The following is a 12,416-nucleotide window of genomic DNA, read 5'->3' as shown; positions in this document are numbered from 1 at the left end:
TGTATTGTTGCTGACTTAAACTACTGGGTTGAGGGTAACGTCGCCTTCAAAAGAGGGGCTTACTACAATAACTAAGATAATCTCTTAAACAAGTGCAAAAGTGCGAAAATAATCAAAGGTTATGCTAATACACGAGTCGGATCCAAGTGATTCATCTTGTCTATCTGTTTTTATTTTTATTTTATTTTTCAGCATTTAGTTAGTTTTATTTTTCTTAGTTTAAAAATCTTTTCTAACATTTTGATTTGGTTAGACGTTGAGGATAAACCGGTACTAAAAGCTCTTCTGTCCTTGGACGACCTCGGTATCTTACCAACACTATACTACGTCCACGATGGGTGCACTTGCCCATATGTGTGTTTAGTGTTAGTAAATATCATGTTTTATAAATTTAAAACTTGGCTAAAAGTGTAAAAAGGGCTTAAATATACATCTAAAATATATTACACTACACACGCATCAATATATAAAATAAAAAACACCTTAAAACTCTACATACACTCTCTCTTTAAACACCCATCAACTCTCTTTGCCAGAAGCTTCCAGATCCAGATGCAACAAGTAATAATTTTTCCGGTGGAACACTGCCCGCAGCAGCCGGTCCAAGCGAGCCCCGTCGCCACTACTGCCGGTGATGAAGTAGGAGAATTTGGGAATGGATGGGAAGTTTTGAGTTGTGGATATGGTGGTGTTTGGAAGGGGTTTGGGGGTGGAGTGGTGGGTGGGTTTTAGAGCGAGAAAGAGAGAGGATGAGAGAGAGTAGGGTAAAAAGGAAGAGGTAAGAGTTGAGTACACGGTGATTAGAAGTGAGTCGGAATCGGAGGTGGGATCGTTTGGTAGACATGTTTGAATGGGCAAGATGATGAAGATGAAGAGACAAAACACTCTCTGTCTTGCTTTCTCTAAACACCCCTCTGTTTGCAGTGCTATTTTAGTTCATTTCTAGGGATTGATTTTAAGAAAAAGATGTTTTTATGATGTGGGATTCATTTTTTGTTTATTTATGATTTCAATTTATAGACTTTTAAAGATTTTGTCACTTAAATCATGGGAAATTGCTATGTCACCCATGGTAAATCAGCTAACAAGAAGAAGAAACTCAACAAACTGAGGTGTTTAGAGAGAGAGAGAGAGTGCAGTTGAGGTTTTTTTTATATTTTATTTATATATATTAATGCTTAAAATGACTATTTTGCCCTTAAGGAAAGTGACAAAATAGCAGTCTCTGATTAGCCAAATATCATGTGATTTCATTTTTGGACCAAAATGGCAATAAAAGTGAAACCACAGGGACCCAGATTTAAAAAGTTTGAGTTTTGGACTAAAATGGCAAAAGTGACCAAACCTCAGGGACCAAAATGGTAGTTTACTCAAATTTTTAACTGATCTTGATCTTCAACACTGTTCTTCGTGTTCTTAATTGTTATTCGAATCTGATCAAACTTTCCTTCTTGGTCTTCGATGTAATATCGAGAAAACCGAGCCTTTGAAAGACTTCTTAGGCTCTGATACCAATTGTAAGTCCAAGAAATTATCAATCGGATATCACAAACACGATTCTAAGTGCGGAAAACAAAGAAGGCGTAGAACAAGAACAAGAAGAATATCGATTGTATTATATGATTGCACACAAATTCAAAGGTTTTTCTGGTACAATATCAGTTAATCGCAAAAAACAATCAATAACCTACTCGAAAATGTTAAGCAAGAACATCAACCGTAAAATGACTTAGATACACCCTATTTATAGTTACATAGTGTTATGACCTAATTACAATCAGGGCCAAGCCCAAACTGTACACTCTAGACAAATCAACCCAATACTATCTAACCCACTACAAGAACTAAGTCCAATACTTATCATTGTGTTTGATAAAGATAAGTGTAAACCTACTCAATTATATGGCCTTACAGTTCACGTAAATGTCAATTATGGATCCTATTAGTATTAATTTGGTGACAATTTATAAGGTTCGCGTTAAAACGGACGAAAAATAATACTTGTGCGATTTACTGGATATTTATAATACTTACTTATTCGAAATAGGTAATTATCAGTAATTTACATCGAACACATATTATGCCATCGGTAAGATTCCAGGCATATTGGAACGGTTTTTGCATAAAAATGTTAATCGGATAACCACCAATGTTCGTTAAAACTAGTTTCATCGTAACGCGATGAGGCGATAACGATTATACTAAATGCAAATAATCATGCATTTCCTGGACATTGCAAGACTCCATGGACCCAATTAATACATAATTAAGTCTAAATACACGTAATTAAATAGACATCAGTGATTATGTCGTACGGATCAAACAGTAATTTTGCCAATTGTCAGATGAACAACCCTAGGTTGCATACTCGATGTGCAAGGAGTTGGTTTTCCACATTCCTACTACCTTGAGGAGATAGCACCAAATCAAGGGAACCATAGTAGATAACGAGTAAAATTCCATATAATTAAAACTTATTTAATGCTTTTTTTTCCGTCTTTGCGGGATGGTCGCCCTACTGCTTTTGACCAATGTAGCCGAGTGTAGTGTTTAGCCAAAAAAGAAAACCTACTACTTTATGGAATTAATAACACACAAATTAATTTTCTTTATAGAATGACTTTAGGTGTGTTTTTCGTAGAGCACTTGGGAGAACAAACCAAAGAGTTCGTATTTTTTGTATAGTGATCTCTTGAAAAGTTTTTAACCAAAGAAGTTAATTTAGTCATTATTCCGTAGTCAGATCCAAGTGATTCTTCATGTTATCGTTTTCATTTATATTTATTTGCTTTTTTTAAACCTTTTCACAAAACTCAATTTTTGGTTTGACTAGACATTGATAACATTCTCGTATTGAAAGCTCTTATGTCCTTTGACGATCTCAGTATCTTACCTTCGCTACACTACGCTAATGGTGAATGGACTTGTCGGAACATGTTGTAGAAGTTATTCTATCGTGTTTATAAATTTAAAGCTTGATATACTGCTAAAAACGGCCTAAAATATTTAATATTTCTATACATGTCTCAACATGTTAGCGATGTTACTCACAGAGTTCATATGGGTGAGTCTTTCGTATCTACCCATGAAACGAACATTGGTTTAAGAAAGAATAGTCCGGGAAATCTTGATAGTCTACAAACTTGAAGTTAGTATGGTTTTGTACGCGTTCTTGTAGTTCAGTGGTTTCGTATTAGTATTTAGGTTCCAAAAGTCACAATGGTTTAAAAACTAGGGTTTTATTTTTTACTTTATAAGGACTAGTCATTCACCCGCGCGATGCGGCGGGAAATATATCACTTAGGTTGGTGAGTTTAGGGCTATGTACGGGGCGGTTCGGTTTTTAGTCATAACCAAAACCAAATTCGCGATGCAACGGAAAACGCAACACTTGTTAGTTAGAGATAAAAAATAGGAAAGGGTATTTGATTTCTTATGTGTGTGATCATAAAAATAAATCATTATTAGTTAGTAAATCTGAGAGTTCACTGAGCATGCTAGTAGGAAACCAACGCGATGCAACAGGGTACAATTTATAACACGGTAACCATTTTCCGTTAGTTTATTAATCCTTCAATGATGTATTGTATATAATGTTTGTTCGTTTTCACATATCACATTGACAATTGCATGAGGAACATAATGAGTATGTTATAATCTTACATTATTATGGCCTTTAGTTGATCATATAACTAAACCACCATACGACATTACGACATTACTATCCTATATATCAAGTATAAACCATTATTTGATGGAAATAATGACAATAGTAGGAATATGTTGGATTACACTTTTGGTGTACATAATAAGAGAATCAAAAAAAGACTAAAATACACCAAATGAACTCTCATTTTTCACGTAATCCAAACACCCCCAAACAATTTAGGAATAAACTCCATGAAAAACAATTTAGGAATAAACTCTATAAAAAAGCACCAATTTTGGTCAATATTTCAAATTACCTAAACTGGTAAATATTTTTTCCATCACCACGATTTTGGAAAAAAAAACTCATGTAAATCCGTTATTCTTATTATACAATAATATCGATAATAGGTAAGTTTCACTTGCACATTATAAAACAACCATCTTGTATGAAGATGATTGTGATCTTTCAAAGTATAACAAATAGTTTAGAGCTAAACTTCTCAATTAGCCCTCGAATAAAACCAAACAAATTGCAATCACAGTTAAACAAATTCAATCATCAATAGCAACCTCTTGAAAAAATGGGTCAAATTTTGACTTTCAAGAGCAGTTGCTTTTTAATCAAAATTGATATTAAATAACTCATCTGTTATACATATATATGGTAATTACGAACCACTATATTAGGATAGAAATAATTAAGATTACAAAACTACTCTATGTGTATCAAGTTTACGAGAATTACCAGGTTTGACTTTCTAAAAGTCACAAAAGGGCAGGTCTTCTGTGTTTATTAAAAACAAAAGATGAAAGTAATCTGAGGTTTAATCATACCTCCAAAAGTTAAAACGGGTCGGGCCAGGTTAGAGCGACTTATAACGGGTCAGGCCAGGTTAGAGCGACACCTTTTTTTATAATCTTATAGAGGAACATCTATAGTGTATTAATCAGGATTATAAAAACCATGTCCAATTGATATTTCGAAACTCTCTTGTTGAATGTCGTTTTCATTGAAAATTTCTCAAAAATGCTGCGAATGCCAATCACTGGCATCACTGACCAAATAGTATTGAAGTACATAAAACCACTACTAAGATGTCAGCCGTTGCCTGAGATCACAAGAAAAGGACTTGCAGTATTCAGTAACTGCTGCAAGTCTTTACTTCACTTGTAGAGAAACATGCATCCACTTGATGCAGGCTTGCTGCCTTTTCATGATTCCGAAGCAACCACCATTGCTCACACGAAGCCAAATCATAAGAACATCAGAATCCTCCATTGTATGCTAAAAGTAGATGTTTTGCCCATTAGATTCAAACCAGCCTCTCCAAGCTTCCTCTCTCTTGTTCCTCTCCAACATATTTACTCTAGAAAATAAAAAAAAATAGAAAAGTTTAAATATTTGTTATTTCAATATTTACCTCAAAAATAAAAAAGAATAGAAAACTTTAAGTATTTGTTATTTCGATATTTACCTCAAAAAACAAGATTAATAATATAGTTGGGTTCAACTTCAAGGTCTAGTGAGTTGAAATGGCTCAGTTTCACTAATCAAAGTCAACCATTCTTACTTTTTTACCTATCCTTTTAACCTTTCGTATGTGACCACGACGTAATTCTAATTGCCAGTATGGGTACCCAAGTTGTAGCAGTTATTTTTCTTTTATCAGCAGCAATAAAGCCAAACTTGAAACTGTCTTCAATATCTGAAATCATGTATTAAGGGCAACTTAGACGAAATAAAAATACGTAAAATTTTTACTCCAAATAAACAAATACAGGGTTCTAAATTATAACAGCAGATGATATGAAAAATGTTGTAGTTTATACCAAGCTTAAATGTTTCGTTTGTATGTATTCTTGGTGCCAATAACTTACTAAATACGAAAAACATAAAATGCACATTTTATATGTATCAGCAAGAAAATCTGTTCTATTTGGCGCAGTACATGAATCATCAAACCACATAGATATAAACCATGGAATTTCAGTCACGGATGTAGATTTAAAAGAACTAATTTTTGTATATTTATGATTAAACTTTAATTAATAAAAGATGATCAATTGATATAGGTTTAAGAAAAGGGCATAAACAATAAAAAAAAGTTCCTTACTTGTCTTGACTGTATAGGTTTAAGAAAAAGGAATACATCTCAAGCTTTCCAAAAGCTAATACATCTCAAGCTTTGCAATTGCAGGTTTTTAATGCTCGGGCTTTCCAAATGTGTACTGATCCATGCACTGGTGAGATTATCTCAGATCTCAGATCTACTGAAATTTGGGCAAAGTGATTAATGACTGTAAAGAGAGCAAAACTAAGGTGAATTTATATTTATAATCTCAGATCTACTGAAATTTGGGCAAAGTGAGAAGCAAAACTTACCAGATCTACGAGACCAAAATCGGATCTGGGAGAAATCTTCATGATTCACACAAATTGTGGATGATTACTTGAAATGCCAGCCAGCCAGCCATATGAACATTTAATAACTAACTACCTTGGTAAAGATGATGTCCAGAAGCTGAGGTACATCTTTTGATTCGTAACATTATGATTAATGACCGTAAAGAGAGCGAAACTAAGGTGAATTTATATTTATAATATCAGATCTGCTGAAACTTAGGCTAAGTGAGTAGCAAAACTTACCAGATCTGCGAGACCAAAATCGGATCTGGGAGAAATCTTCATGATTCAATCTTTACCTCTGAAATCAAAACCCTAGATCTGAATCCAGAGAGAGCAGATGGAGGGGCGGATAAGAATGAGATGAGATGTGAAACCCTAGATGTGTCCGCGTGTTTATTTTAGGGGAAAGGGTATAAGTGGAATGTGGAGTTTTCTGATGCTTAAAAGACTTGTATATCATGCTTTAGGGGTGTTTTAAGGAAATCTCAATGACTTTAAGAAGTCCTTTGGATATGTATATTATATATAGTATAGATATATTACAAACCAATGCATGGTGTTCATGATGTAACTTTTATGATTCTATTTACATATTAAGTTTATGACTGATATTTTTTTATTCGTGTGTTTGTTATTATGTAACTGAGATTTGTAAGATATAAATAGATCACACTAATGCTACGGATAAGAAAATTAGCAGAAGTTCTACAATATATCACAAGAGAATTAATAAAGTAACAAAAAATAAGTACTCTGTGGTAAATTGTCGCCATCGCCATGTCATGCGAGTTTATTACTAGTACGCGTGTATAAACTTTTCAAACCAAAAGAGTGAAAATATCTTATTATAGGACAATCATACAACTTCATCACATAGAGCTTTGAAGCGTACAACTTTTAGACATTCAACTTTTACGCATACAAACTTTGACATACATACGTAGAAATAACTTATTATAGGACCAAACAGTTGTCCAACACCTGGTTCGATTGACCAATGATCAACCATTATGCATATATTGAAAATAACTTATTTCACCACCACAAATCATGCATGATTAACTATCCTCAGATTCTTCTCCCTCATGTGTTTTGCCACCACCCCCACTACTAATTCGACCCCTGCCACTGCGGTTATTGTCCTTATTAACTTTCTCACCACCAATCTGTTTATAGCAAACTTTCAAATATAAGTATAAAATAATTTAAACCCAAGTCACCAACATAAAATCTATTATTACTACTCACTTACAGCATTCATAAAAGTATATTAATATTAATTATTATAGTTATTCAATCATGTATTTTTCCTACATTTCAAAACATACTTATTTAATTAGTATTTTAATGTGACAACAAATTTCCTATAAAATTCTTACATTTTACACATTGTCAAAAAATTTTACATTTTTCATAATTAATTTAATACTATTTACATGTGACAAAAAATTTCATACAAAATTCTTAAATTTTCCACGTTTTCAGCAAATTTTACATTTATTTTTCATAATCTCTTTAACTATTTTAATAACCAATTTAGTTTTTAGTATTGTACAATTAAATATATACTTAATATGAAATTCTTATATTTTATCAAAAAGTTTTAATAATGACTTAAAGTTTATATTTATAAGTTAAAATATATATTATGTAAAGTTTTAATAAGTTTACATATTTACTTAAATTTACAAACACTTTCTAAGTTTAAATATATATTTATATGTAAAAGTTCTAAAAAAATTGAAAAACAATTTTTAGCATTTTAAATTGAATTTTTATAATATATTTAACATGTTAAATGCACTGTTTCCCGGTTCATCACTTTTTTAGTGTTTCTATTGAATCTCACACTACATAAACACATAGTAGAAGTTCAAATGAGAAAAATATTATGTAAAAATACAAAAAATAAGTTTAAGTCAATAGAAGTGTTTTATTTTGGGTTCCTCTAAATTAGCTAACTAAATTAAACTACTCATTTTTAATATACACTCTTCAAAACAAACCCAATTTTTAGTGAAAATCAAATTTTGATATGATTTTGATAAAGAATATAATATATTTCGATATACGTAATAATTATTTAAGATAAATTTCAATATGTATAAGATGATTTTGGAAATGTACCATAAAGTGTTTTTGTTTAAATAGTTAGAGAGAGAGAGAGAAACAAATGATACAACGATAAAATAAAAAATAATTTAAAATTCATCCCATAATTGGTGTTTTACCATTACTAGTGGGTATCAACCTGTGTTTTGCGACGGGTACAAGATGCTTTGTTTTACAGATGGAAACGTAACCACGCGTGCTGTGGTAGAGGCGTAAAACCGTGACAAAAATTAATGATGTTTAAATGTTATCAAAGGTCACACATTATTGAACGTATGTAACTTTATGTACAAATTTAAACAAATTCGCTGCCAACCCGTGCGTTAGACTATTAAAAATAACGTAGGCACGTCAGTAGAAATAATCACAAGCAACCAAGAAAACAACATATGACTACGAAGCAACGAAAGACACGACTCTAAATGTTAACATCTCAAAATTTATTTTGTTGGAAGTAGGGCTGTAAACGAAACGAACGTTCAGTGAAAAATTCATAAACCGTGCGGCGGGATGTTCATTTAAGTTCGTTCGATTAGCTTAACGAACGAACATTTACAAAAATTTCTGTCCGGTTAGCTTAGCGAACAAACACAATCAAAGGTCTCGTTCGTTCGACTGAGTTCATGAATGTTCAGTTACGTTCGTGTTCGTTTAATTATATTAAAAAATAATAAATAATAAACCTTCTAGCTAAAATTTGGACATTCAAGACATTTTTTAGGATAATTATGAATAAGTTAGTTAACTTTGAGTAATTATGTCTAAGTAATTCTGGATAATTATGTCTAAGTTAAGGTAAACTTGATTCATCGTTTGATGATTGTAATATACTTCTCGTATTTTGATTTATCATTTGATGGTTTTATTTAACTACTTATATCGAATGTTTAATGTTAATAATGTTTTTATTTTTAATTTTAAAGTTAAATGCCCGTTTACGTTTGTTTTTATTCGTTTGCGTCTGTTTCTATTCGTTTGCGTTCGTTTGTGTTCGAGACAAGTGTTCACGAATTGTTCATGAACAACTGAATTTTCTTAACGAAAGAATACGAACGGAAACTTATGTTCTGTATGTGTTCGTTAACAGTTCGTGAACATGTTCATTTCCTTAACAAATGAACATGAACATTGCCTTGTTCATGTTTGTTTACAGCCTTAGTTGGAAGAGTTAACTAACATTCAACTCAACTTGTAGCCTATATTCCTATTAGCTTATATTAGGTTGATGTTGGATAGGCTCCCGTGGCTCGTCAAACACTCCATAGATGTGTGTGCGTGTGTGCATTTTAGACTTAGGCGTTCCGATATATTTATCCCACGTTCTAGATTTGCATCTTAGCGTCATATCAGAATCTCCTCCAATTCTTAACGATGTTTTATCCAATTCTTAAGTATGTCATATTCATCCTTGATCCCACACCTTTTTCATATTATTTTAAAATTTTAAATAAACAAAGTAGATCTGAACGGAGGCACTAAGGCAAAGATTTGAGAGATTGAGAGGGTGATGCGATGTCTCCCACCATCTCATGAGGCCACGTGGCTCCCATATACCATCTTCGAAAGGTATGTGAAAGGGCCTTATCGTTAAAATGTTGATTTAAAATTAGAAATAAAAAAACATTTTACAAAGCCATGTCAATCGTTACTTAATTAAACAAATGAGTATTATCGGCTTACATCTACAACCGAAATTATGGGTAGAATTCCGGCAGAACCAAACAAAATAAGAAAAATATTAAAAGTAAAATAGTTTAAACAAAAGGTAATCCCCTAGTTGTTCGTAGTCAACCTGACACTTATTGATGAGATCGACTTCAGTTCAACTGTTATAAGGTCATGGTTCGATTGTTCTTTTGTTAGACTTCAATTATTATTATTATTTTATTAATGATATTAAAAATCAAGTGTCTATATTATCTAATTAGTTTTTTTTTTCTTTATTAATTTTTGTTTTATCCCATGAACTTTAATAAAGTTACAGACAACCCATAACTATTTTTACTAAATTACATTACAACCAATTAACTCTAAAAGTAAATTACTTTTTGAGTCCCTACATTTAGTGGTTTTAACCACTTAAGTATAAAATCGAAAAATTTAACGCTCTGAGTCCCTAATCACTCATTTCATATCATTTTAAGTCCAACTTTTTAACATTTATACTTTTGATTTGAATTAGATACATAGACTCAAAACGTTATAAAATAAAACGTTAAACTTTTAGATTTTGAATTCAAATAGTTTAAACCACTAAAACACAGAAACTTAAAAAATAATTAACTCTATCTTTAATAAAGGAATTTACAAGTTATACCTTTGTAGTTTAATCAAATTTGTTCTTTTTATATGTTTTCCTTTTAACTCTTCGTTCTTAAATTAGTCAAATTTATTCTTTTTATATGTTTTCCTTTTAACTCTTCGTTTTAAATACCTTTGATTCTTTTATGTTTATATTTGAGTTAAATGCCATTTTAGTCCCTATGTTTTGGGCCATTTTGTCAGTTTAGTCCAAAGTTTTCATTTTTAACCTGTGGGTCCAAAAACGTTCCACAATTGCCATTTTAGTCCACTTGGTTAAATTCATCCATTTTTTCTGTTAACGAGAAGGCCAATTCAATCATTTTGTATGTAATTCTGTTAACCAAAAAGGGTAATTCAGCCATATAAAATGACCGAATTGTCATTCTCATTAACAGAAAAAATTGATGAAGTTAACCCAGTGGACTAAAATGACAACTATGAAACCTTTTTGGACCCACAGGTTAAAAATGAAACATTTGGACTAAACTGGCAAAATGGCCCAAACACAAGGACTAAAATGACATTTAACTCTTTATGTTTTTTTCCTTTATAATTAAATCTAACTTTTACATTTACACGTGTTAAAGTTGTTCCTTTATCGTCGGTTCAACATCAACTTTTTTACATGGGTTTTGTTATTATTTCAACTTAGTTATTTTTGTCTACGATAATATTTTGCGTTTCGGTCTAAATTTGGCGAATTAGCACCTCACAAAGGGCATGCATGAGTTCAATGTTTTTAGATCTTGTTTTTGTTCTTGTTCGGTTTGACAGTCCCGACGCAACATATGGGTAACATACACACCGTCAAGCAAAAGCAGTCTGCAAGAATAAATCTTGTAGAATCATTCTACTTTTCGGCAGTTTGAATCTAAACTCATGATGTTCAAATTATATAATTTAAATCAAGGTTATTAAGCTATTGTCAACATATTTAAGCTTAGGAATATCTTAACTGAGCTTATATGCTTTGCTATATATACAAAAAATACTTATTCGTAATTAGGATCTTATAATTTATTGTTATCATATTTAATTTAAGCTTTGAATCATGCTAACAAAATATTTATTTCATGTAGGATCTACATAAACTTGAACTTCACAAATCACCACTAACCTTTTAAACTATATTTACAAAATAATACTTGGATTGATTTAGATTAAAAAAGGTTTTTGAAACAACTATATGATAACAAGCCATGACTATATTACTATATATGATGAGAAAATAAACGTGAATAGATACTACTTACAGGTATAAAAAGAACGTCTGATGGTGGAACAGTGGTTGACGTATCTTCTGCAGCGGGTAGGGGTTCGATAGTGTTTGGTTCAGCAGGTAGCGGTTCAGTAGTGGTTGTTTCAGCGGGTAGGGGTTCGATAGTGGTTGGTTCAGTGGGTAGGGGTTCGATAGTGGTTGGTTCAGCGGGTAGGGGTTTGATAGTGGTTGGTTCACCGGGTAGGGGTTCGATAGTGGTTGATGGTGCCGGATCACTTGGAGGGTTATTCAGAACCTCTTCACCGCCAGCAACAGATTTTGCTTCCATATTTAACTGAAGGTGTAGAGAATGCAGGTGCATTTAGAATAGGGTTAGTGTCATCTATTTATAACCATTGAAAGATACAGGGTTGATGGGATTTTGTGGTTGCAAAAGACATTGGATACTACCTCCCTGTAATGCGTTTAGAATTTAATACAAAGACATGCCTTTTCGAAAAAGAAAAAAAAAAAGTTGTACTGTTTTCTAGATTTAGAACTAGTTCGTAATTTTCTAGTTGTTTTCTAAGGGGTGAAAACGTGTATGGTCGCTCATTTAGGGTTTTTTTTAGAAAGTGAAGTTTGATACAACGAAAACACAGCGACACCACCCCAAACACTGGGGCCAACCACAACAGACCAAACTATACCAATTACATCACGTTTGGAAAAAACCTACACGAA

At 32.2% G+C, this 12,416-nt stretch overlaps 1 protein-coding gene and 1 long non-coding RNA gene across 6 annotated transcripts; both read right to left on the bottom strand.

The window, feature by feature from the left end:
• Nucleotides 1-4,205: 4,205 nt before the first annotated feature.
• Nucleotides 4,206-6,586, bottom strand: LOC118487256. 5 transcript variants are annotated; one of them, XR_004880985.1, is made up of 5 exons: nucleotides 6,299-6,586; nucleotides 6,035-6,184; nucleotides 5,766-5,919; nucleotides 5,127-5,357; nucleotides 4,206-5,018 (listed from the first exon to the last, which is right to left on the bottom strand). It is a non-coding gene; the product is annotated as an uncharacterized LOC118487256 (long non-coding RNA). The 5 variants fall into 5 exon arrangements; XR_004881004.1 differs by having other exon boundaries at nucleotides 5,766-5,949; nucleotides 6,299-6,479; XR_004880997.1 differs by having other exon boundaries at nucleotides 5,766-5,949; nucleotides 6,035-6,470.
• Nucleotides 6,587-6,866: 280 nt separating this feature from the next.
• LOC110917553 (salivary glue protein Sgs-3) lies at nucleotides 6,867-12,122 on the bottom strand. Its single transcript, XM_022162080.2, has 2 exons — nucleotides 11,728-12,122; nucleotides 6,867-7,224 (listed from the first exon to the last, which is right to left on the bottom strand). The coding sequence occupies exons 1-2, from the start codon at nucleotides 12,052-12,054 to the stop codon at nucleotides 7,117-7,119; spliced, it is 435 nt and encodes a 144-aa protein (XP_022017772.1). The 5' UTR covers nucleotides 12,055-12,122; the 3' UTR covers nucleotides 6,867-7,116.
• Between the last annotated feature and the right edge of the window lie 294 nt (nucleotides 12,123-12,416).

Source organism: Helianthus annuus, chromosome 2, assembly GCF_002127325.2.
Source record: "Helianthus annuus cultivar XRQ/B chromosome 2, HanXRQr2.0-SUNRISE, whole genome shotgun sequence".
Classification (NCBI taxonomy): Eukaryota; Viridiplantae; Streptophyta; class Magnoliopsida; order Asterales; family Asteraceae; genus Helianthus; species Helianthus annuus.
The sequence above is the reverse complement of the archived record's forward strand: the minus strand, read 5'-3'. Positions and strand labels throughout refer to the sequence as shown.